This window comes from Mustela erminea, chromosome 13, assembly GCF_009829155.1.
Source record: "Mustela erminea isolate mMusErm1 chromosome 13, mMusErm1.Pri, whole genome shotgun sequence".
NCBI classification, from domain to species: domain Eukaryota; kingdom Metazoa; phylum Chordata; class Mammalia; order Carnivora; family Mustelidae; genus Mustela; species Mustela erminea.
Window position 1 is genome coordinate 56,053,705 of NC_045626.1, and position 27,509 is coordinate 56,081,213.

General features: G+C 42.7%; 1 protein-coding gene across 1 annotated transcript in view; it reads right to left on the reverse strand.

Moving 5' to 3' along the window:
• The window catches only part of LAMA1 (laminin subunit alpha 1), a 158,921-nt gene that overhangs the window by 125,556 nt on the left and 5,856 nt on the right, over window positions 1-27,509 (reverse strand). The window contains exons 2-3 of the mRNA XM_032310545.1: window positions 979-1,149; window positions 670-782 (exon numbers count right to left, since the gene is read on the reverse strand). Of these exons, the coding sequence (XP_032166436.1) occupies window positions 670-782; window positions 979-1,149 (284 nt within the window). The remainder of the gene's footprint in view (window positions 1-669; window positions 783-978; window positions 1,150-27,509) is intronic.

The following is a 27,509-nucleotide window of genomic DNA, read 5'->3' on the forward strand; positions in this document are numbered from 1 at the left end:
CCTTCCCTTTCCCAGAAATACTGGGACCATGGGGACCCACATCATATTTCTCTCCATTCTTCTATGTAGTTTGGAGGCAAAGCAAGAGGATACAGGTGTAGCCGGAGCTAATTATGCCTTGCCTTTGCCAGATCATACTGAAGGCTTGCTCGCAGAAGTACTGGACCACCCCAGCCTTCTCTCAGCCTCACAGATGCCATGACAGGGCAGACGCATGGCCAACAGGCTTAACGTTATCCCTTTGTTTCCTAGCCTTATTACTACATACAGCCTTTCTGCAATAACTTTGTACAGTGATAACAGCAAGATAGTAACCTCAAAAGGAACAGCGTGTGTGGTCCCCCACCCCCGGGGTGTCTGAGGACATGTGACACACAGCCTGACAGAAAATCCTGAACAGCAGCGTATGCTCCACTGACCCAGCTTCCCAGAACATCAGACCCCAGGCAAACAATGTCACTCATCTCCCCACAGATGCCTGGGAATGAAAAATGTGACAAGAAATGATACCACAGACTACTTCTATACCTCACATTAATTCACCTGAAGGAAAAACAATCTGACCAGAATGGAAACATGTTCAGCAGCAAACCAGACTTTCCTGAAGGTCATCAGAAGAGTACAACTCAGCAACCCGGAGACATTCTTCAATGGTTCCACCAGACCTACCTGTCTTAGGTCCAGAGTGATTGTGACCCAGTGATATTCTCTCCCGTTTTGAATACTGGGACTTTGCCACCAGTTATTGGTCCCGTCAATTGCGTTGGATATTGGATGGCGTTCTGTGAAAAGAAAACAAACATGAGTTCCTCTCAGCTCTTGGTTTCAAGTTTTTGACTTCCCAACTGCAAGGCTAGTGGCAATGAAAAGTGGGGAAGGTGAACACAATGTTCGTGACTCCTAATAATAGAAGCCTTCAGTCCTCATTTTAAGAAGCACCAATCCTCAAGGGTCCTTCTGAATAGGAGTGACACTTGCCTTTGGGGTTGACACTGTTGGCATCACACATCTGGCACTGGGCGTTGCGCACGGGACGACCTGGCACGTGCTCCACAAGCTTGCAGGACATCTCGGGCCCTTGCTCACCACAAGTCGCATTGGTGCTGATGTGGGCATTGCTGGCAAGGTTGAGAATGGCAGGAAACAGCCCTGAAAGTCACGATCCACAAGATCAGCTCAGCTACTTGAAATCAAAAGAATCTCACACTTTGCAGGTGAACCAATAAGATTTTTAAGTCTATACACTGAGCGAAGGGAGCCTTCCACAGAGCAGCATATATGGGCGGTTTCATTTCTATGAAACTCTAGGACAAGCAAAACACATCCATGAGGAAACACTCAGAACGAGAGTTGCAGGGGGTGGGGATTGCCTGTGAGGGAACACGAGGGGACTTTGGGGGGTTAATGTTACATTCTATATCTCAACAAAGGTTTGGATTACACAGACATATGCTGTTATGAAAAAATCATAGAAGGCACAAATCTACAATTTGGGCAGATTTGAGTATTTCACAGTATGTGCATTTTACTTTGAAAACAAAAAAGAATTATAAGTAAATATCGACATTAATGCTGAAAAGTTTAGGAGCAAACTGTACTGATGTCTAAACTCACTTTGAAATGCATCCAAAAATAAGCTGTGTTGATGGATACAGATGGGCTATGGATGGATGCATAGGTGGTGCGGGAAGAATGAAATGTTCATGGTAGGGTCCTGGTGTGATGAGAGATGTTTACTATACAATGCGTTCCACTTTTCTAATGGAAAATCTTCATAATAAAATGTTGGAGGGGCGCGCCACGATGGCTCAGTGGGTTAACCTTCTGCCTTTGGCTTAGGTCATGATCCCAGGGTCCTGGAATCAAGACCCACATCAGGCTCCTTGCTCAGCTGGGAGTCTGCTTCTCCCTCATGCCTCTCCCCTGCCCCTCCCCCCTGCTTGTGCACGTGCTTTCTCTCTCCCTCTCTCTCAAAGAAGTAAAGAAAAATCTTTAAAATAAAAAGAAAATGTTGGGAAGATAGTTTTTAAGGCAATTTTCAAATGATCCAATGCATGAATCTGCCAATGAAATTCTGACACCTTTCACTTAAAAGAAGGGCATCTATTCTTGGCTCATTTTGTTACAGTTGCTTCTGCTAGAACTTACAAGGTCCTTCCTATAATTATCTAGGATTTTTTTCTTCCTCTTGTCTTTACTGCCTGTTTTTGCTAGTGAATAAAACTTTAGAACACAATAATTTGGGTTTCAAGATTTCTCTTCAATTCACTATTAATCTTTGCCTTTGTACATTCTTTTTTGTCTTGAGTGACCTGGTCCAAACTATTCAGAAAACAATTTTTGGATGACTATAAGAAGCATAACTCCTTTAGGTTCTTTAGAACTTTGGCTTTATCTTGGTAAAAGAAGATAATAGCTGTAAAGATTCCAAAAAGATCTAGAAACGATGGTGTATATGAAACTGGATAGGAATTCTACCTAAATGGACATCGTGGACTGAGACAGAGCATTGAAGGAGCGTGTCTTGGCTGAGTGGGGATTCTTTAATTGACTCGAATTTGATCTTCCAAGATCACAGAAGATAATCTTTCTTTAAAAAGAACACAGAGTCAATATATCTCTGCAGTATTTCTTTTCCAATGAAATCTGAAAAAGCACAATGTACTAAGATTAGTAATATAGAAGGAATTCATGTCTTCCTTTTTAAAAGATTTTATTTATTTATTTGACCTACAGAGATCACAAGTAGGCAGAGGAGGCAGAGAAGAGAGGGGGAAGTAGATTCCCCGCTGAGCAGAGAGCCCGATGTGGGGCTCTATCCCAGGACCCCGGGATCATGACCTGAGCCGAAGGCAGAGGCTTTAACTCACTGAGCCACCCAGGTGCCCCCATGTCTTCAATTTTTATTTTTTAGATACTGCTTAATGTTTTCAATTATCTGTTCTATTACAAGTATTTTAATAATTGAAGTTACAAAATAAAAATTGTAATTTTTATAAGAGTTTCAAAAAACTTAGTATGTACTAAGTTATAAAAAAACTTACTACATACAAATTTAAAAAACAACATTTTAGGTAGTCTTCCAAGGGCTTTCCACATTTAAGAGAACTACCCATTCATAGTGTCTTATCCGAGGAGAATGACCCTTAGCATCTCAGCAGAAAATTGTTATGGAATATTTGTGTTCTAGAGCATTATTCCTAACTGTAAAACACTGCACACACTTACACCAGATCCAATATTTAATATATAATATTAGTTGTCACTTTGAACTTAAAGTTGGTTATTTTTATCATATTCCTTTAAAGGGAATTCTTTAATTAAAAAGACTTTATGAAGAAACAGATGAATCATTATATATAATTATACAGCTCCCTAAAGGATAATTTTTATCAACCAGTAGTTAGACACTTATCTTTTCTATACTGACCTAGTTTCTAAAGTGACCTGTAATTCTTGGGAGTGGTACTTAGATGGCAGGAGGAGCTGATATTTATTGTTTGGTACTGAGGTAAAATACTAATTTTCTCCATCCTTTGGGAACACGCTACTCCAGTAAGCTGGTTCAAAGGTATCTTATGAGCCAATCATTTAAAATACAATATGGTTTTGAATGTTGGTGTTTTATCCCCATAATTAAAGAGATGTTTTTCTGGCTCTATAGGACATGTATTAGATTTGTAGTACAAACAACTCTGTCCATTCCTTTTGCACAGATTAGTCAAGCAAGAAGAGGAAACCAAGGTCATGGGACTTGATTTAGCAATGCATTTCTCTTTCAACAAATACTTTACATGGTAAGCTAACAAGTGTTCCCACCGCTTTATTCTCCTCCTGCAGGGGCTCCCCATCAAGGGAACTCCCCATTTCCTGCCCAAAGGTCCAGCCCACTCAGGAGAACCTCAATGGCCTTGAGCTACTGGGGGCAACCCGGAGTGATGAAGGTGCCTGCTCTCTGTTCTCAGAAGTCTCTGCCCTGAGTCACTGAGAAAAAGAAGCTCAACACTCATGAACATAAATGTAACATAATTTGGTCGAACAATATCTTAATCATAGTAATCAGCACTAGGTAGGTGTTTGTACTAAGTAGGCTTTAAAGAACTTCTACATGTCTTTACCTTGCTGCTATCCCAAACAGATTTCTAATAAAAAGAAAAATAAATTCCTTCATTAACATGGTTGAGTAGAAAAACCTTTAAATAGCTAATGTCATAAAAATAACCTGGCTGTCTTTCACTAAAACTGAATCTTTCTTCTCAGATAAGCCAGTGTTTGGAAAAAAAAAAAAAATTCACTAAACATTCTTCCTTACATAATACATTTATTTTCACTTCACCGTTATAGAATAATCACAGTTCCCTGTTGCATATGGACCGTATCTGCTAGAAGATGAAAGAAAGGTAGAAACGCACACCAGAAAAAGCATGTGTTAAAAATAATCTTTTTTTTTTTTTAAAGCCCTTCAGTTTGCTGAATCATTTTAAAGACCACAGAAATATTTCAATAAAGGGAAACTATTGGAGCTTCAAGTTAGAGGAGGGATAGGAAATCAAAGGGTAGGAAAGGGCATTGGGATCAAGAACCCAGCAAGAACAAACGTTTGATTTTATCCATAAAAATCAAAGGCAAAGGAGGGATACATGTGTGGCACAGTTTTCCCACCGCCTGGCCGTGCGCTTAGGAAATCAGACTATACATTTTTTGGTTGAGAGATATTATTTACTGTTGTTAGTGACCACTGTTACACGAATCTGTGTTTTTCCCTCACTCAGGACCCACAGTGGAATCATTTCTCTAGGCTCGTATTTAGCCAGTAGCTAGAAACTTCATGAGGCCAAACTCCACTGAGCATGAAATAAATTCCTTCTCATTCACCAGCAGTTTTTTTTTTTTTTTTTTAAATCCCCTTTCTTCACAGCCTGAGAACATTTGGCCTTCCTAAATGCATTTCAAGACCATGTAAATCTACTGGAAATTCCCTTATTAATATGAGGTTAAAAAAAAAAACAACTACTAACATAGAGCTGGTAGCCAACAATGTTACTATACATAATTACCAAAGTTTTCATCTGAGAGACGTCTGGATTGTTCAAGAATTCATTTCTAGAGATTTCTACATGCTTTTTCCCTTCAGGAGAAAATATTTTTTTGCCTTAAAACTTAAAACTGGAGTATCTAAAATGTAGAGTAGCCCTAAAGCCAACTGTAACAACTTTTTCATCAATATTTCTCAAATGATTTAGAAGCACTGGTTGAGGGCCTCGATGCATTTGTGTGTAAGAGAAGCATGAGGTTTGTTAATGAAGGGTTGTTTTTGTTTTTGTTTTTTTTCTGTTGGGGGGGGAAACATTTTTGAGTTCTATAAAGTGTTAGTATGTAATGACATACTAACCCATACTCAGAATCAATGTGATATTCTGAAAAGAAAATGATTTGCAATTCTTAGCTAAGGGATCTATGGCTATATTTGCAGATCACTTTACTCCCCAGAATAGAATTAAAAATGAGGACCGTTTGAGGGGTGCCTGGATGGCTCAGTGGGTTAAAGCCTCTGCCTTTGGCTCAGGTCATGTTCCCAGGGTCTTGCTTGGGATTGAGCCCCGCATCAGGCTCTCTTGCTCAAAGGGGAGCCTGCTTCCTCCTCTCTCTCTGCCTAACTCTCTGCTTACTTGTGATCTCTGTCTGTCAAATAAATAAATAAATAAATAAATAAATAAAATCTTAAAAAAAAAAAAATGATGACTGTTTTATAAGGCTGAATAACCAAAGTGGCTTCTGCTGTTGGGAGGTTTTATTTCAAAAAACAATCAAAGCCACTCATTCAATCATGGAGAAATTTAGAAAAATTGGAATGTAAATTTCTGAATGAAGAAGTCTGTGATTTTTTTTAAAAAAGCATTCAAATCGGACTGGAAGAATAAATATTGTGAAAATGTCTGTGCTACCTAAAGCAATCTACACATTTAATGCAATTCCTATCAAAGTACCATCCATCTTTTTCAAAGAAATGGAACAAATAATTCTAAAATTTATATGGAACCAGAAAAGACCTCGAATAGCCAAAGGGATATTGAAAAAGAAAGCCAACGTTGGTGGCATCACAATTCCGGACTTCAAGCTCTATTACAAAGCTGTCATCATCAAGACAGCATGGTACTGGCACAAAAACAGACACATAGATCAATGGAACAGAATAGAGAGCCCAGAAATAGACCCTCAACTCTACAGTCAACTAATCTTCAACAAAGCAGGAAAGAATGTCCAATGGAAAAAAGACAGCCTCTTCAATAAATGGTGCTGGGAAAATTGGACAGCCACATGCAGAAAAATGAAATTGGACCATTTCCTTACACCACACACAAAAATAGACTCAAAATGGATGAAGGACCTCAATGTGCGAAAGGAATCCATCAAAATCCTTGAGGAGAACACAGGCAGCAACCTCTTCGACCTCAGCCGCAGCAACATCTTCCTAGGAACAACGCCAAAGGCAAGGGAAGCAAGGGCAAAAATGAACTATTGGGATTTCATCAAGATCAAAAGCTTTTGCACAGCAAAGGAAACAGTTAACAAAATCAAAAGACAACTGACAGAATGGGAGAAGATATTTGCAAACGACATATCAGATAAAGGACTAGTGTCCAGAATCTATAAAGAACTTAGCAAACTCAACACCCAAAGAACAAATAATCCAATCAAGAAATGGGCAGAGGACATGAACAGACATTTCTGCAAAGAAGACATCCAGATGGCCAACAGACACATGAAAAAGTGCTCCATATCACTCGGCATCAGGGAAATACAAATCAAAACCACAATGAGATATCACCTCACACCAGTCAGAATGGCTAAAATCAACAAGTCAGGAAATGACAGATGCTGGCGAGGATGTGGAGAAAGGGGAACCCTCCTACACTGTTGGTGGGAATGCAAGCTGGTGCAGCCACTCTGGAAAACAGCATGGAGGTTCCTCAAAATGTTGAAAATAGAACTGCCCTATGACCCAGCAATTGCACTATTGGGTATTTACCCTAAAGATACAAACGTAGTGATCTAAAGGGGCACGTGCACCCGAATGTTTATAGCAGCAATGTCCACAATAGCCAAACTATGGAAAGAACCTAGATGTCCATCAACAAATGAATGGATCAAGAAGATGTGGTATATATACACAATGGAATACTATGCAGCCATCAAAAGAAATGAAATCTTGCCATTTGCGACAACATGGATGGAACTAGAGCGTATCATGCTTAGCGAAATAAGTCAAGCAGAGAAAGACAAATATCATATGATCTCCCTGATATGAGGAAGTGGTGATGCAACATGGGGGCTTAAGTGGGTAGGAGAAGAATAAATGAAAGAAGATGGGATTGGGAGGGAGACAAACCATAAGTGACTCTTAATCTCACAAAACAAACTGAGGGTTGCTGGGGGGAGGGGGTTTGGGAGAAGGGGGTGGGATTATGGACATTGGGGAGGGTATGTGCTTTGGTGAGTGCTGTGAAGTGTGTAAACCTGGTGATTCACAGACCTGTACCCCTGGGGATAAAAATATATGTTTATAAAAAATAAAAAATTTAAAAAAAAAAAAGCATTCAAATCCATTTTGTTCTCCATTTACCCACTTCTCACTCGCTTAACCCTGTTTACCCAACTAAACATCTGTACAGGCATCAGAGAAGGCTATTATTCGAAATAAACTACCCTGTTTGCCAGCACTCTCTTAGAAGCATGGTAGTCCCCTGGGTGAACAAGAAAAATAATACCTCTAACAACTACAAAAACCCTGGAAAAACCCTGGAAGCATCTGACACTATTCCAGGAGAACAACATCAAGGTATTCTAATAACTTAATATTCTAAGTTAGTAGCATTAAAGTATTCTAATGACTTGAATTTGAGGAAGATAACATGAATTCCTACTCAGTAACGTAGCCACATGAGTCCGAAAAAGCAGATGAGAATATTTAAGTTCAATAAACTTTTAGTGAGAATCTCTTCGGTGCAGAGCACTGTGCCACGCCCCTCCCTGAGAGGCCAGGATGAATGAGCTGCGCTGTTCCTAACCCTGGAGCTCCCACAGTCAGAAGCGAAAGAGAAGCATCTACTCGCAGATTCTAGTAAGCATAATATTTAAAATGCAACAATATTTTAAAATATACTCAGAGAGAGAATCTGGAAAAAGACACGTAAATTAGGGACAACCCAGGCAGACAGGACCGTGTGTACTCAGGCAAAGGCGGGTTTAAAATCCTTCCAGGGCCGGGCTTGTTGGTCTTCAGATCAGTTTCAATTTCCTTGCCTTTGCACATTTCATGTAATCTTTCATGCCCTACTCACACTTCCAGCGAAGCCCTGGTCTTTCCTGAATCCCAGGCTAATATACATGTTCTTCTTTCGTCCTGCCCTTCCTCAGCATGCCCATCTGCTCTTCCCATTTATGCCAGCTCCCTGCCCCCTCCCACGGTTCTCCCCTCAGTATCCTTCTCTGAAAACTAAGGACAACTCTGATCAGTCTGTGAACCACTTCGGGGGCAGAGCCATATCCTCCTTGCCCGAAGGTAGCATCTGGCTCATGTGAATGCCCAATAAAGCCTGAATGGAAGAACAGGTAAACGAATGAAGGAATGTCCCATGGCTCCTGGATTACTACCGAGTGTACAGAACCAAGCACCTAAATCTAGACTCTTCTCCTGGTTCCACACTGACTATGTGTCTTCAGTCAAATCAACCTCTCAGAGCCTCTACTTCTTCAACTATTAAGGAAGTATTTTTAAGAGCCCCGCCTTTTTTTTCTAAATTACTGTGATTCTGAAATTTTACCTTAATAGACTATCAGGTAAATTTGTTTACCATTCTCTCTCCCAATATCTGGAAAATGAAGTAAGAAAAACTCATAACCATTCAATGTACAAAAAGGCAAAGAAAAGTAATTTGTTAACTCTTTTATCTTTCTGGATGAAAGAACCAAATAGAAATATAAAGTGATTTCTTCCTTCCCTCCCTCATTCTCTATTTCTTCCTTCCTAACTTCTCTCCTTCTCTCCCTCCCGCCAACCCACCTGCCTGCCTTCCTCTTTCTCTTCTTTCCTCTTTCCTTCTTTCTTTTGTTTCTTTGGGAGTCACTCCTCAGAGCTTCTGGTTCTCGAGAGGAGTAGGAGAGAAACAAAGGATGTTGCATACAACATTTATCACAAGCCAGAGAACCCTCAGAGGCTGGCTTTGCTTCTCATCTATGCCTATAGCAATAGCATTTCCTTGACTCTTGCCCATCCCCCAGTGGATAAATCTACATCATGTGGAATTCTTCCAAAACAGTAAGTTCTACTTAATATAGCATATTTAATGGGCAGTTAAGCATCTGATTCTTGATTTGGGCTTAGGTCATTCATGGTCTTGGGGTCATGGGATTGAACCTCATTTCAGGCTCTGAGCTGGGCATGGAGCCTGCTTAAGATTCTCTCTGCCCCTCCCCCTGCTCTCTTGCTCTAAAAATAAATAAATAAATAAATAAATAAATAAATAAGGATGGGATGTCTAGATGGCTCAGTTGGTTAAACCCCCAACTCTTTTTTTTTTTTTTTAAGATTTTATTTATTTATTTCACAGAGAGAAATCACAAGTAGATGGAGAGGCAGGCAGAGAGAGAGGAAGGGAAGCAGGCTCCCTGCTGAGTAGAGAGCCCGATGCGGGACTCGATCCCAGGACCCTGGGATCATGACCTGAGCTGAAGGCAGCGGCTTAACCCACTGAGCCACCCAGGCGCCCAACCCCCAACTCTTGATTTCAGCTCAGGTCATTTTATCTCAGAGTCCTGGGATCGAGCCCTGTGTGGGGCTTCACGTTCAGCAGGAAATCTGCTTGAGGATTCTCTACCTCTCCCTGTGCCCCTCCCCCAACACTGTGTGCTCTCTCCCTCTCTCTAAAAATAAATAAATAAGTCTTTAAAAACTATAGAGCATATTTAATGGCAACTGTGTACATGTCCAGGTTTAAAATGAAAATAAACATTCTAATCAAGTGTTTTCTATGAATTCTATTAAAATGTCAAGTCTACTACAGTCACCAGTGCTTATGAAAAGTTGGGGCTGGGTGAGGACTAAGAACATGAGTCATACAGCCGTAGATGTGAATTACAAGTCTACCAATTGTCAGCTGTGTGGCCAAGGCTGAGTGGCTTTACTTCTCAGTCTCACTTACGCCACGAGAAGAACAGTGCCTAAGCACTTTTGTGAGCATTAAATTATGCGTAAAAGCCTTAATATAATGTATTAAGACCTCAGTAATTAGTTGTTATTATTATTATTTTCATATTATAAGTGGATGCCACTAATATCAATTTCCTCAAATATAATTAGATTTACATGGTTATATTTCATGTATTTGAGTCTCTGTTTCTCTGATTAAATTTTAGATGAAGAACCACATTTGCATTTAAAGGCCATTTAAGAGTCTAGAAAGTGTCTTCCTTTCAGTAGAAGAGACACCCTCAGCCCAGAGTGATGTGCTTCAGTAGGGAGGCCTGGAGGAAACCCAGACCCTCCAGCGCAGGGACTCACTGAGCGGAAGGCTGACCAGGACTGTTCACTTTGGTCACACCTGACCCCCTTCCCTCCTGCCCTGCCTCTTCCCTCCCTTCTTTTCTGATTGTTCTTTCTGATGTTGCCTTTGCAACGTGGTGTGCTTATAAATCCCTGTAATTTAGATGCCCGTTTGTAAATCGCAATCTTCTCTCATTGTCCTATAAGGTGACAAGGGAAGACATCTTGGGGGAGGTGACATTTGAACAGTCACACCAAAAATGAAGAGTTAGCCATGCAAGGGCAGCACTGCATTTTAATATATTCAGTTTTCTTTTTAACATAATTTTTATTCACTTAAAAACATACCAAGAATGGGTCTGTGAGCTTTGTCAAAGGGGCCCCTTGGTTACCAAAGGTCGAGAACCCAAGAATAGAAATTGTTCAGACTAAAGATTTGAGGCTCAGGAGCTGACAGCATAGAGAAGAGAACTGTAGGTCTCCCTTCTCCCCACCTCTGCTTCTGGGAATCTAGTTCATCCCTGGACAAAGGCAGCCAGCAGGCCCTTGACCTCTTGATCCAGGTGGGTCTTGAAGGAGTGTGAGAGGGGCCACGGCCAGGTCAAGAGTTCATGTCCTGCTTAGGTGAAGTCTCAAGTGATCTGGCTGGTGGGGGCAGGGGCAGCGGTGCAGCTCAGAGGCACTGAGTGAAAAGGAGCCCTTAATGTCACCCAGGTTGCTTGGGCCAAAAGGTGAGATGCCATGAGGAGCCTAAAGGAAACTTCCGTGACATCTTTATCTCCTCCCTCCAAGGGAAGAAAATCACCCTCATAGAGTTATCCTGTGATTTCTTACATGCGGAGCTGATCTCCGGAGCTCACTCACATCGAGGCTGACCTTTAAGGACACGATCATAAATGTGGGAGACTGTGGGCATAGGTGAAAGACATGAGGAAAGACTGAGGAGGGGTTAAGTTGGAAGCAGTTACAGTGGCACGTCCCTAATCCCTAAAATCTGTTCAGGAGGCTGCTTACAAGTTGTGGCGAAATGCACCTTACCTCAATTTTTTTTTTTTTCTAGAAAACAACACCAATATACCTATATATTATGAATTAGGTGTACATGAAAAATAAGCATAAAGGAAACTGTTTTCCCACTTTTACTTCTGACTGACCAACAACGGACAGCGGCTCTTTGTAGCAACGGTCCCTTCCTCTTCTGTGCCCTTCCAGGGAGAAACCTGCAAACACGGATCCTTACAGGAACGCACCGTTTAAACCAACTCTATCTCAAGTCATTTGTTACAAACTAAAAATCATTTTAATCACTCGGAGTGAACATGTTTTATATATCAAATACCATCATCCTCAGAGTGTTCAAATAATACACGATCAAGGCTCACGTTGAAATATGCAAAATATGCAAAAAACTTGCTTAGTGTTAAACAGGGCTTGTGTTTCCAATGAGAATTTTTCGCAAGTAACCAGTGAGTTATTTTATTTCTCAAACATCTAACACTAGGGAACGCTTTTAAATGAAGACAACTTGGGGTCCTCAAGACGGAAGCCGGGCACCAGGGAGAGAAAGGCTCCCGCCCACCACTCCTTCTACCTCAAAAGCAAATACTTGGGCGGGCGGGGGGGGACCTGAGTAGCACAGTGGGTTAAGGTCTCTGCCTTTGGCTCAGGTCACGATCCCAGGGTCCTGGGATCGAGCCCCGCATGGGGCTTTCTGCTCAGCAGGGAGCCTGCTTCCCTTCTTCTCCCTCTGCCTGTGTCTCTGCTGACTTGTGATCTCTGTCTTTCAAATAAATAAATAAAATCTTAAAAAAAAAAAAAAGCAAATGCTTGGGTTTTTGGACTAAACCAATTTAATCATTGATGGGTGTTAGTAAAAGAAATGCTGTAAGATAATCTAGAGATTCAAAGGCTTTTCCAGCATGGCTGGGGGCGGGGCAGCGAGGGGAAAGAGTGGGGAGAAGGAGAGAGAAAGAAAGAAAGATCATAGGTAATCAGTGAAGGAAAAGTCAAATCCAAACTCCCAAGAGTTTGACATTGAACAGGGCTGACTTTTTTTTTTTTTTTTTTTTTTTTGTCTCACGTGGGAAGATGAAGAGAAGTTTAATCTCATAAAAACCAAGGGGGTTGTGAGCCAAAGACCTTCACAGCGTTTTGCTGAGTTCCATTTCCATAGCAATGGACTTAAGGTGCCCTTGACAAAGACAGAGGTTTTCACTGTAAGATGAATAAGAGGAATGAACCAGCTAGCCACAAATATTGTCAGCAGAAAACAGCACCTTGTCAGGCTCTGTCTACTCCTCCCACAAGGCTCGTTTAAGGCTTACATTCCGTGACACCGTGAGTTTTGATTCAGCACAAAAGTTTAGTTGCGGAGACAAAAACTATGATTCATTCATCAGGAAGTATTTTTCTTTTTTGTTGCCAAGGGCGACAATTTAAACACCCTATCTGTGGAAAACATTATTGCATTTAGACAAAATACCAAAGTTCCTCAAGGCACACACACGTATTTTTGAAAATTTCCTATCATTCCCACTGCCCTGGAAAGGCACTACCCCTCCGCTCTCCTTCCGGATCCTTCCAGGAGTGAACGAACTTGAAGGAAAGTCAAAAAGCAAATATGGCTTTTAAGTGGAATACTGACAGCCTGCTGAAATAAACTGCAGTCGTATTATATTTTGCTTGTGTCATGTATAATGTGTACAATGTTTATATCATTTGTTTAAATACCTGAAAACATCCATTAATTCAACATTTCTCTAACCGGCCAAACACTTCCAAAAACCATCAAAATTTCTGCAAACCCTTCAAGGTCTTAGTTATTTTTTCCTCTTTCTTCTGCCTGTGCTTTATTATATAGATTTTCCTTGCTTCTGCTTTAAAACTTCGGCATCCCTGTTGAGGAATGTGCGCACGGCCGTGTCAAGGGTACAAACCAGTGGCCTCACCCTTGGTTTAATGCTTTGTTGAAACCATCCTCAAAGTTTCCATAATTTAAACAGAGGGCCCGCTATTTTCATTTTGCATTAGTTCTTCGTGTACCCAGTAGTAGCTTCAGTCCAGTACTGTCTTCCCTAGTGCCCACGTTCCTCTGATCACATCATTCAGCATTCAAGTCACCACCTGTAACTGAACACCAGTACGATAACCCCAAAGTGGCCAGACCCCCCAGATCACAGCTCCTCTTACTTCCACACATTCCTACATGAACATCTTCCAAACAAAGAAATCATTGGCGGTATCGCCCACCTTGAAGACCAGCCGTAGACAAATACATTTAACCACGAGAGTAAACACTCCAATCAGGACACAGACTTAAATGATCTCAGTGACATTCTCACTGGGATTGATAACACTGTGTTTTCTCAGTTTCAGTACCATTGTTTGTTTCTGAATTCAGGCTACCTCTTTCAATGGATGTATACATTTAATGCAATCGTTCCTCTATTTTTTTTTTTTCCAAAAAGCTGTTACGATGCCGAGTCTGTATATGAGAATTTCCTTCCCTGTCTTTCCCGTTCCTTGTCTCACATCCGCTCTTCTTCACTCAATTTCAGCCTTTCCTTTAACTCGCTCAAAATACCCTTTTCAAGGGCATCGACTCCCATGTTATCCAATCCAACCTGCAATTCATGTTCAGTTTACTTGACCTTGCAAGAGCTTCTATCAAAACTGACCTTTCTCTTTTCCTTAAATCCTACTTTCTTTTGGCTTCTATCCTATTACAGACCCTCAGTTCTCCCTCTGTCACAGGAATTGGGTCCCTCTGTGCTGGTTGTCCTAGACTTCCGCCACAGCAACCGATTTCCTACGGAAAGCCCAAGATGGCCCCGGTGTAACCTCTTGGGGAAAAGGGTGAAGAAGTGTACTTTCCCAAACAGTAATCTTGAAAACAAGAGAAGCCACCTAAAGTATATTGAACTGAAGGCAGAACACTTGGCTTTTCTACTTTGTGTACTCAGTGCTTCCTTGTTCAATACTATTAAACCTAATTTAGATATGATATTAAAAAGGCATCACATGTATGGGACATGAATACATGGGCTCATGGAATTAGCGGAATCCCAGCATGGCTGAAATAAAACAAGCAGACATATAACAGGGACAAATGCAGGACCCTCCACATTTCCCCCCAAATCCATCGGCAAACAGAGTCTAACATTGGGGAAGGTAGAAAAGATATTAGGGTCCCTTGGGGTAGGTAGACATAATATGAAAACAGTACTATGAAAAAAGCTATCCTGATCCAAGGCTGAATTAGTAATGTCATGCTATTAAAGACAGAAGCTGACCATTAGCATCCACAAATTTGATCATTATAATTTAGCTATGCCAAGATATTCGAAAGCCATTCTGCACTCAACTGTTGAGAATCACGGTAGCGTTTCAACTTTGCCATGCACAGATTGCCTGGCCATTTTGTTAAAAACACAGATTCTGACTGCAGATCTGAGGCGGGGCTGGGCTGCTTCATGGCACAGCGTCTCCCAGGAGCTGCCATTTTGGATTCGAAAGATTAAATGAACTCTTGGGTTGTTTCTAGCTCGAATGCCCTGAGGCTGGCTAACTCAGCCAAGCCTTGGCAGAAAGATCAGCAGACTGATTAGTAAGATCACACCTCCCCCAATACTTTTCTGTCACTGTTTAACCAGAACTCCAAACTCCCCATCCTCCATGCTAGTCTTAGGGACCCTGGGCAACTATTTCCAGAGGGAATGGGGTACTTCAGTGAAACAGAGGCTTTTTTTGGCTTACCGTAGAGAGGAGGGAAATCTCCAAGAGTTCCAAAGTTAAAGGCATGATAGGGCAACAAGGTCAACCGAGCATTAACCAGGGAAATCTGCTAAACCACCCCGGTGGTTTGATTCCTCTGCTCTGTTCCATCCGAATGATGCTGCCGCTGGCCTGTAGCTCAGTCACAGTGAAAATGATGTTGTTGAAGACACGGTGAAATGCTTACAACATAATGTTAAAATTTAAAAGAAGCCTATTTATTTAGGGCAAGCTAATTCTGATGAAGAGTCACACTTTAAGCCTGAGTGCCACAGGCTGTTAATATTCTAACCAGGTATCTTTTCAGAGAGGCCTGTGAGGAAGGGTTTGCACAAGTTGGGGAGAGATGGATTGGAGAGGGCCGCGTGACGGCTCTTCCTTGGCTGCCTCGGAATCTTGCCTTTGAGCTTCCAGGAGAGGGTCTAGGTGATAGAAGGAGAAGGAAAACTTTGCAAAATGCCTCTGAAGGCAAAAGCCGGGCCTTCACAGAAGGTGGGGCCAGCTCCCCAGTCTGGTAAAGAAAACAGCTGGAAAAAAGTGGGGAAGGCCAAGGAGACAGAGTTCATTACCATAGCAGTACCCCTGAGGCTCTTTCTTTTTTGTCTTATTAAAAGAAGATTTTTAATATTATTATCCTTTTATTTTTTAAGTTCTTCTCTATATTTATATGCTATTATGATAATCTAGGCAAGGCAAGTTTATTTGATTTCCACATTTAGTAATGAAGAAATCAGAACCCAGGCGGAACCACATTAACAGATTACTCTCAAATAAATCACACTGACATAAATCCTCCATAGCCCATTTTGTTTAGAACAAACCAGTAAAAGCCCAACGGTCCATCTTTACTACACTCTCCACACCAGTGTGCGCACATTGCCCATTCTAAGTTTTTTGGTTTGAGTTCAAGTCGCAGGTTCCTCCAGAGGGTTTTCTCCTTCCCCTTCCCGCACCTCAGCACAGACCTCCCTCTGTGTTTCCCCCGCTCCTCTGGCTCTTGCCCCGAAGAAGTTGGCAAGTATAGGGGCCTCATTTGTTCCCAGGAGAATGTCAGCCCTTCTTCCAACTTCTGGGGCCACGATCCCAGGCTGCCAACACAGCAGTTCTTTAAATGCGGTGTTCATTTCCTCGTGGGGACTGCATTTCCCACAGATTTCCCTTTTACTTGCTTGTGCTGACAAGTCAGACTGAGGATGTCCACTGAGGTCTGAGTCACGATGAACGTCTACTTAAGCATGAGTGGTAACTAGCATAATATCGGAAATTTACTTTAAGATACTTCAGTATAAAGTGTGATAGTTGTGTGTGTGCACGCGTGTGTGTCTCAGGTGAAACTACCGAGATGCCACTAGTGTTAAAACTGGTGAGATACCTCCCAGGGGCAATCAGCTGGTACTCCAGTCAGGATCACTGGCCACATTCCAGAGACGCCCCCCATACTGTCTGTTCTCTGTCTCTGTCAACACGGGCACTTTGCTAATTAGCAGAGTGAGTATCAGAAATCTGTTATTAGGGAAGTCAGTGGGCTGTTAATGGCATGATAATAGGACTCTCACCAGAGAAATTCATGGTGGTCAAGGTACCCACATACGCTAAAGTTATCTTAGAGAGACTTCTGGCTCCAGCATGGAAAAGAGGTTGACAAACCCTCCCCTGGAAAAAAAAAATATGGAATTGGACAAAACGGCTGTTTTAAGAATAACCATTTCAGGACTCTGAAATCAGCCAAATACCAGTGAAAAATGAGACGATGTTCTTTACTATTCCCTATACAAAGCTGCCAGGGTTTCAGGTAAGACCAGGGGGTGACCTGCCTCACTCTCACCCAGCTCCTCGCTGTCTAGGCAGTTTCTCAAAGCAGGGCAAGCATGGCCATCAGAAGCTTCAGGGATGGGGTCTGACCGCAGGCTCTCCTTGGAATGGAAAAGTGGAAGCACAGTGATCTTGTTGTAAAAGTTGTAAATTCAGTAGAAAACGAATAAATGAATAAATGAATGGGGATCGTTTAAGGCCCTCCCGGCCTAAGGTTGCAGTCCCAGAGGGCAAGCTACAGACAGCTGGACCAGCCAAACACATTAACAGCAATGTCCTGGAAACATGAGCATCAAAGAAGGGCATGGCCAGCTCTCCATAGGTCCCTGGGTGTGTGTGTGTGTGTGTGTGTGTGTGTGTGTGTGTGTGTATGCGTGCGTGTGTGTTTTTAATTGAAAAAGAGGAAAACATTTAAGAATTCAGCAAAAAAATTAAGACCAACACATTGAAAACTACAAAACACCTCTGAGAGAAATGAAAAAAGACCTAAATGAATAAAGTGATGTATTTTTCCTTTGGAAGGAAGGAAAAGTGCTATTAGACAGCAATTCTCCCCACACTGTTTACAGATTTAGTCTCCGTCCTATCAAAAGCTCAGTTAGCATCTTTTGTAGAAATTGACAAGCTGATACTTAATGGAAATACAAGGGGCCTGAAACTGTCAAAGCAATTTAGAGAAAAGTAACCAAAATTGAATGTCTTAAACTACAAATTTTAAAACTTACTCTAAAACCCAAGGATTCCTGACACCATGGTATTTGCATGAGAAAATACACATGAATCAATGGAAGAAAATAGAATCCAGAAATATACATTTATGGCAAAGTGATTTTTGGAAAATGCCAAGGGGCTTTTGTCTTTCCGACAAATGTTTGGGACTATTGGATATCCACATGCAAAAACCGAATTTAGATCTTGCCTCCTCACCAAGCATAAAAGTTAACTCAAAATGGATCACAGAACTAAATGGAAGAGCTAAACTTGAAAACTTCTAGAAGAAAATAGAGGATAGAGGAGAAAACCTTTGTGACCTTAGATTGGACAAAAATTCTTAACTATGACACCAAAAGAACAATCCAGAAGAAGAAAAACAAATTGATAAAATGGACTTGAAATTAAAAAAAAAAAAAAAAAACTTTGGTGCCATGAAACACACTGTTAAGAAAAATTTAGGGTGCCTGGCTGGTTTAGTCAGTAGAGCACATAAGTTTGTAAGTTTGAGCCCCACATTACTTAGAAGCAAAATCTTTTTCTTAAAAAAGATTTTCTTTATTTATTTGACAGAGAGATCACAAGTAGGCAGAGAGACAGGCAGAGAGAGAGGGGGAAGCAGGCTCCCTGCTGAGCAGAGAGCCCGATTCGGGACTCGATTCCAGGACCCTGAGATTATGACCTGAGCAGAAGGCAGAGGCTTTAACCCACTGAGCCACCCAGGCATCCCTTAAAAATAAAATCTTAAAAAAAAAAAAAAAAAAGAAAATCTAAAGACAAGCCATAAACTGAGAGAAAATACTTCCAAATCACATTTCTGATAAAAAACTTATATCAAGAAAATATGAAGAACTCTTATAACTCAATATTCAAAAGACAGAAAAACCCAATAAAAAAACAGGAAAAATATTAGAATAGACTTTTTTAAAGATTTATTTATATTTATTTTAGAGAGAGAGTGCACGAGTTGGGGGGAAGGGGTAAAGGGAGAGGGAAAAGCAAACTCCCCACTGAGCAGGGAGCCTGATGACGGTCTGGACCCCAAGACCCTGAGCTCATGACCTGAGCCGAAACCAAGAGTTGAATACTTAAATGACTGAGCTACCCAGGTGCCCCTAGAATAAATATTTTTACCACAGAAGATAGATGAATAGCTAGTAAGCACATGAAATATGCTCAGTAAATTATAGGGAAATGGCAAGTTAAAACGCAAAATGCCACTTCACAGCCACTAAAATGACTACAATCAGGAAGACGGTGTGTGGTGTTGGTAAAGATGTAGGGTGACTGCAATGTTCATACACTGCTGGGAGAATGCAAAATTGCACAGCCACTTTGGAAAAGAATCTCATAACCACTTTAAAAAAATTAATGCAAGGGGCTCCTGGGTGGCTCATCAGCTAAGTGTCTGACTCTAGATTTCAGTTCAGGTCATTATCTCGCGGTCACAAGACTGAGCCCCGGGGTCTGGCTCTGTGCTCAAAACAGAGTCTGCTTCAGAGTTTCTCTCTCTCTCTCTCAGTCTTTCCCCTCCTCCCCATTCTCTTCACACCACAAAATAAATAAATAAATAAAATCTTAAAAAAAAAAAAAAAGGTCAACACAAATTTACGATATGACCTATATTCCACTCTTGGGAATTTCACTCAAGAGAAATGAAACATGTCTCCAGGAAGACCTGAATGCAAATGTTGATAGCATTATTCCTAACAGACCCCAAATGGAAACAATAAAATTGTCCATCGACTGGTGACTGGCAAAAAAAAAAAAAAAAAAAAAAAAAAGGCTACATACACAAAGGAATCATCTTCAGCAATCAAGTATAACAAACTCCAGATACATGCCACAACCTAGATGAACCTAGAAAATATTATGTGAAGAGAAAGAAGACAGACACAAAAGAATACATATACTGCATAGTTCTGTGCGTATGAAATTTCCAGAAAGGGCAAATGTAAAAGTGCCAAAAGCAGATGATTGGTTCGGGCTGAGGTGAGGATGGAGGCTGGGACTAAGTATAAATGAACCTGAGGAAGCCTTTTGAGGTCTTGGAAATATTCTACACCAGATTGTGGAGACGACTGTGCAACACTCTAAATTTACTAAAAACCATTGCACGATACACATCCGATTGGTAGGATTTTATGGTATGTAAATTATACCCCGATACAACTGTTCAAACACGTTGGAGTTTCTCCTCACCCTTGCATTGTACAGGGTGAAAAATCATGCAGGCTGAGGCCTCCATTCTGAAGGATGGGATGCCACCTGGGGCTTGGTCCTTCAGATGTCTTGGATCCAGACAGTGTTTAAGGGTGTGTATCACTTGACATTGATTTAATGGAGAAGTCTGCGCTCCCACAACGACAGAAGGCTGCAACTCGATCGAGTTCACTGCATATGGCCTATGACCAGCCTTGGACCTGACTGCTAATTAAGGTACGTTAATAATGTGTAAGCTATGCACTTGGCATCATCTAGTGGGTTAGGTTGTCAGGGAGCAGTACATCCTCATGTGCCTCGAGCTTCTCGGTAGGTATCATCATTCACCAAAAAAGTACCCAAGCATTTTGTATAACAAAATTGGCTTAGGTCAGCTGGTAACAGAAGCCAAAGCGATGTTTATTTTCTTCCCTGGCTGATTCCTTCAAATATCATTTTGGAAATATTTTCCTATTCAATTTGAAATTATTTCCTTTACAGAAGACTGTCTTATGCCCAAATTTTCAGGGACGTTTGAGCACCTCAATGAGGCATATCTTAAGTCAGTCAATTCTAATAATGAAAAAGAAACCAACAAAGTTAGAAACCGCTAAAGACACAGGAGATGTTATGCTCATATTTCTAAGGAGAATAGGCCATTCTTTCATTCAGTAAAAAGTGATTTTTATCAAACAAAAATCCATCTGTGACATAAGTTCTGTATGCCTTTGTTCTGTTCCTCAGAAGAGAGGATGCCTAAGCTCAGAATGCCTGGAGGAGAGCAGCTGCTTTTCCACTTATACAAAGTGCTCCAACGGCAGGCAGGTAGTGTTCCCTTAAAAAAAAAAAAAAAACCCTCAACTATGAAAATATAACTACAAGAGCTAGTTAGCAAATGCCAACAAGGCTAAAGTCACGTACCATAGAGTATCCTGAAGTTACACCCTTTCCAAGGAACACCCACGGCAGAAGACATGTAGACGTGAATCGGAGTTCTCGTTCTGTTTAAGGCAATATTATTCTAATGCAACAAGTGGGAAGTATATTGGTGTTTGAGGCCTTCAGAAGCAAAAACCTCTCCCAGGTCAGAGCTGCGAACACACTTACTAGGATTCTCTGGGTCCTTCTCATGTTCCTTTGACTACAGGCACTGGAGGTGCAAAAACCACGGTCACCAGTATGTGGAACATTCTAGTAAGTACCTGCTGTGTGTGTGAATATGTTGCTACCTTGAGATTCTTAGATGTTAGTGGTTCCAAATCCAGAAATAAGATGTTAAATAAAATCAGGCTTTTAGATCCGTATTGAATATTTGCCACCAGCCATTATTTTAATGACAAAAATGTAATCTGTGTTTTCTTTGTGCTGAATTGTAGATGGGGGAAAAAAAAAACAAACCCAACAGATCAATAACTCCTCTAGTTGTTCAGCCCCTCCTGGTTCCCAGACTCTGTGGCTCTTCTCTCTCCATATTTGGGTGCTATCTATGAGCACGAAAAGCATCTGGACTTCTCATTTCCCACACTAGGTGGTCCCTGATCCCATGTTCTGGTTTAGAAAGAGAGTGAAGATTTTGGTCCCCAAAATGTTGGTCCGTCCTCTGCCCTTGTTTAAGTACCTGGATTCTTCCTCATTCCCTGTCCCAGAATCCTGTCGCCGGGCTTTCTTGAACTGGCAACCCGTCCTTTCCCTGCTACTGCTTTCCAGGAGATGGTCCCTCTGCTCAGTGACTTCCCTGACCCCAGCTGCCTGTCTGCCCAATCCCTAAACCATGCCCACTGGATTCCTTTCTACTCCTGTTGCTTGTCTGCACTGGGCTCTCCATTCATGCACCCAACTAGTATTCAAAGAACTGACACGAAATGCCAGGCCCTGTGCTGGCGATCAGAAGTAAGAACAAAGCTCTCTGCCCCCCAGGAGACAGGCAAGTTAACAGTTATGAAGCGCCAGGTGGCAGGTGTATAAACAAATTGCTGTGGCAACAAGCAGGTGGAAAACCTGAATGAAGGGGGCCGGTGGGGGCATGTCAGAGAGGCCACAGAGTTGCCATGGACAGTGTATTCAAGGCTCATAGATGCGAGCCTCTGCGTCACACTGTGGGGAACCAGGTATCTCAGAATGGCCAAAGTAGGGTTAGCATTGGGAGAAGAAGCCATGGATGGGTCTAAGCACAGAGGGCCCTGGAAGTTCTGCTCACAGAGACTGAGAAGCCGTTCAACGGGGGTGGGTGACACTGGTCAGCTCCATGGTCCCTAAATTCGCAGGGACTCTGGATACCAACAGCTTTCTGATCTCTTATTGGCCACATGAGACTTCAACTCAGCCCCTGCCGCTGCACTGGGGCTTCCTAGCCCTGAACTGGGGCCCGGGTCCAGACTCTGGTTCTGGCCAGTATGTGGTCAGTTAGGACAATACCTCTCCAGGTACCATGAACTGGGAGCCGGTCTGCAAGGTCAGTGCAGGGGTTGGGTCTGGCATGCAGCGTATGTGGGCTATGTGTGGAGGGAATGTGATGGGGGGGAGTGGAGGAGGTGCTGGGGATCGAGAGGGAAGAATGGCTTTTATTTGGGGAGGTGGATGTAGAAGGGAAATAATAAGCCAAACATGGTTGGGGGAGGGGGGAGGTAGCAACTTCTGAAGGAAGGCAGGAAAAGCAAGCGCACAGTGGATGATCAATTAACGACAAGATCGGGGAAGGATAAGAGAAGTAGGTGGATAAGGACAGCTAGACTTTGTAGCCACCCGACCTGAGAAGGTGAAGCTTGGATCTGGAGAGAAGGAGGTGGCCCAGGTAAACCCAGAGGAAAGAGGATCTGTAGTTCGTCCATTTAGAGGGGCTGGGAGGGAGGGACATGCCTATATATAGAATGGACTTACGAAATTTTGGATGAATTATTTAAAGTATAAAAAAGTAATCCAATCAACCAACCACTCCACCCTACAAGGCCGGACCTTGTCCTCAGACAGGAGGGACTCTAAATGTCATATTTCATGAGGAGGGATTTTAACCAAAGAAGGGCCTTTATACACAGCAACGTCAGCAAACAGAGATGACAACTGTGCTCGTGTAATCAGAATCTCGGCAGTTAATAAGCATCAGCTGAGCACTTACCAGTGACAAACGCCTGTCAAGGGACTGCTGGGACACAAAGAAGGGACCGTCTTTCTCCGAGCAATGTCAGTGACACGGGCCATGACAGCAGGGATCCCTCACAACTTTGAAGTGCTTGGGATCATCCCTGCTTCCCGGAGGAGTGGGAATCGCATGAAACAGACATGAGGCAAGCAAGGAGGGTGCTTGGATCCGAGGGCTTGGTATCTGCACAAGGCATTAGCCTCCAGGCAACGGCAGATTCAGGGCCCCCCGGTGCCCCCATGAAAAAGGTAGGGACGACCACCAGGTATGGCATCCCTTTCCCAAGCCTGCATTGCAGTGCGATCGTGTTCACTGGCACAGCAAATGTCATGTTAACTTTGTGACTCTCAACCCTGTCTACACAGCAGAATCCCCTGGAACATTTTTATAGACCTTTTTTTTTTTTTACAAGTTATGTATTTATTTTAGAGAGAAAGAGCAACACAGGGGTAAGGCAGCAGGAGAAGGAGAGAGAAACCCAAGCAGTCTCTGCACCAAGCTTGGAGTCCGACGAGGGGCTCGATCCCAGGACACTGAGATCATGACCTGATCCCAAACTGAGTCAGATGCTCAGCTCACTGCGCCACCCAGACGGCCCACCCTCCCGGGGAGCATTTTTAAAGTGCAAATGGCTGAGTACCACCCCAGACCACATAAGGGGTAGGACCTGGGCACTGATGTTATTAAAATCTAATGTGCTGCCTGGAGAGAGAACTTCTGTACTAACCGTGCCTCTTCACCTGGAGCACCCTAGGCCAGCGGGGAAGATCTGAGTTTCCCAGAAAAGAAAGGAAGCCTAAGGAAACGGACATCCCTTAACAGGGTGTCTGGTGTAGAAGCTGCCTCTGTCACTCCAGCTAATGCTGAACGCCTCTCGGCCTCCCCATCTCCTGCCTTTCCCTGCCCCACAACTCGGCCTCCTCGGGTCAATGTGAACCTATGTGACTATAAGTAAACAAAATATAGATGGTAACACCCATGATTGAGACTTTAATCCTTCTATTTCTGCTCTGCCCATTATTGCTCATGGAGAACATTTTTTTTTTTTTTTAATATGCACTTTTCAGTTCTGTGGACTCCAAAAACAAGCCCACTAAAAACGTCAAGAAGTGCCTGGAATCATAGCAAGGAATGCGGCTGAGAAAGGAGTCCTCGAGACACGCTAGCCTTTGTGCATCCCTGACTCAGGGTCCCAAGATAGGTTCCCTGCATGAATGAATGAAAAGGCAAACCCAGGAACAAAAATTAGAAACATGGAATAGAAACAATCTCACCAGAAAATATTATTTCCTACTCCAAGAAGCTATTAACTATTTAAAATGTCAACTGCCTTTAAGAAAAGTGAAAGAAGCTTCCAAAGGCATTTCACATGTTAGAGAATATCTCAAACTCCCTCCACCCCACACTTCCAGAACAAAACAGTACCATGAATCCAGGAGCATGGTTGTAAAGAATTGGGAAACTAGATGGTATTCAAAAACGAAGAGAGTGTTTGGGTGAAGGAGGTCAGAAGGCACAAACTTCCAGCTATATTTATATAAATATCATATGTTTATTATATAGGATTATATGCACAAGTCCTGGGGAGGTAATGTGCCACATGGTAAGCAGTTAATAATACCATGCTGCACATTTGAAACTTGCTAAGAGTAAATCTTAAAAGTTCTCATCACAAGAAAAAAAATTTCTTAACTGCCTATGGGAATGAATGTTAACCACACTTATGGTGATCATTTGGCAATATATATAAATATCGAATCATTTTTTTGTACACCTGAAACTAATATGTCAGCTGTATCTCAATTTAAAAAAAAAGCCAGAATTAGAGATTCAGAATAAAGAGGGTTGGAAGACTAGACTGGGAATTGTGAGGGTGGGCAAAGAGCACTAGCCCACCGTAGCACACGGTAACAGGGACAGATGGTAAGCCCAGTGGCAGAGAGAGTGGTGGAAATAATGATTTAAACTAGAAACCCAGAAGAGTCAGCTTGAAGACCAACTGCCAAGTTGTGCCTTTCAAGTCCTTGTACCTCTGGATACCAAAATGGGAATAAGGTTTTTGGAGACACAGATCCCAGAGACCATGTTGGGCTGTGACTACTAATCCCTTTGGGTGAAATGAAACACAAGGGTCTAGAGGAACTCATGCCCAGCGCAGGGCCAGGACTCAGGGCTGGGCTGGCAATCCAGGGGCTGGGTAAGGGTTCCATGGTTGTCAAGCTCTAGAGCATTTGTAGGTGGGCCCACTCTCCCACTGCCAAGGGCTCAGGTCTGAGCCCAAGAACCTTCTACCCTCAAGTTATCGCTGTATTGAAAGAAAAGCTGGGAGCTAAGGGTTTGAACTTTGCAGGAAAGAAAATCTTCTTTCAGACCTTGACTTACAGAATTCTAGGCAAGCCATCCAAAAGAGGACCGGACAGCATCTTCTTTATTGTCATAGAGAATTTCCTGAGGTTCTAGCAGGAAGTTAAGGGACAATGGAACAAAATGCAGGAAATACTTCAGGTAATGGGGAAGGGAGGGCATTTTCTGTACATACTCATGGATCTAAACTCGACATTCCTACCAGCTTTGCAGGAGGCTCTCTGGCACGAGAATTTGAGCCACACGGCCTGCCTGGCCGACAGCTCAGACTTCAAAGATAGTTCAGGAATGAAGAGATGCAAACTTCAATGCCTGACTTATCACAAAAAAACAGTGCAAATGCAGAAACAGGCTGGTTGGTTGGGGTCATAATGACAAGGCTGGCCCAGGGCAGTAAGCAACAGGCCGTGCATGGGCGGTCAGGCTACGTTTTAGGTAAGAAGTGGGGGTGCAATTCAGATAAGGAATAACATGAACAAATCATGCAGCTGCAATCAGAAAGGAAGGAAGAGCCCGGGATAGAGAGAGATAGAGAGATAGGCGCCCGGGATAGAGAGAGACGCGGCTAAGTCTAGTGGTCCTGGCTGACCGGAGGGGTCATGGAGGGCCACGGCTGTGGCAGGACTGGAGCTGGATGAAACAGGGGGCAGAGGATGAAGGCAGGACCTCAGCAGCATGAGCCTAACGGCAGTGTTAGACCAATCAAGGAGAAAGCGTGTGAGCATCAGACAGTTACTACAAGCAGCTGGTTATGGGGATGCCGGGTGGCTCAGGCAGTTAAGTGTCCAACTCTTGATCTCAGCTCAGGCCATGATCTCGGGGTCCTGGGATCAAGTCCTGAGGTGGGCTCTGTGTTGGGCATGGAGTCAGCTTAAGTAAGATTCTCTCTCTCCCTCTCCTTCTGTCCCTCCCCTTTTCTCTCTGAAAACAAACAAACAAAAAAGTGGCTGGTCATAGTCAATTCAGACAGCAGGTGACTATTTGCCTGGTTAGAGGGAGAAATGAAAATTTAAAAAAAAAAACAGTCAGATTTTTTTTTTTAAGGGAAAGAACAAAAATGTGGTGGGACAATTTGGATAAGGGGACAAAAAAAGTAAAAGCAGACCAAGACAAGGGAACAGAAAGAATGCCATGAGCTGGGGGAAATCCAGAGGGAAGACACTGGAGCGGGTTCCCCTGCTGGGCCCCCCAAGGCAACAAGATAATCACTTTTGTTGGTAAAATTCTGTCACTACAAAAAGGCTGGAAGACATTTAAACCTGTGCTATACAATAATCAGCATTGTTATGTGAGGGCCCCCTTCCAAATGTTCTCTTTTAACTACAAATGGTCAGCTACACTGTAGCATCTTTATTGTCAGAGAGAATTTCCTGAGGTTCTGGCAGGAAGTTAAGGGGCAGTGGAATAAAATGCAGGAAATACTTCAGGCAACGGCGAAAGGAGGGCATTTTCTATATATGCTCATGGATCTAAATTTGACATTCCCACCAGCTACACAGGACGCTCTCTGGCACAAGAATTTGAGCCACACGGCCTGCTAGGCCGACAGCTCAGACTTCAAAGACAGTTCAGGAATGAAGAGAGGCAAACTTCAAATAGTAAATTCAGAAGAGAAAAAAAGCAAAAGTGTGCTTACAAGCCGAAGCCGGGATCTTATGTATTTCCACACTCCGCGGTTTCTGGATGAGCACTTGGAGATAAATGCTTACCTAGGCAAGAATGTCATCCATCGGGCTGATTCGGATTCTCACTGCCTCCATTGTCTGTCTCCTGCCCCCAAGTAAGACACACATTCGCTGGCAACAAGTTAACCCAAAGAAAGCTCTTCTGATCCAGCCTTGAAAACACAAAGACTCAAGTGGAAGGATTCTGAGCTATGAAATCCTTACTCTGAGCACGGACTGTCACCCTGAGCATCGAGTCCATGAAAATACAGTGAACCCAGCTGTCTCTGTCTTGCAGGGGGCT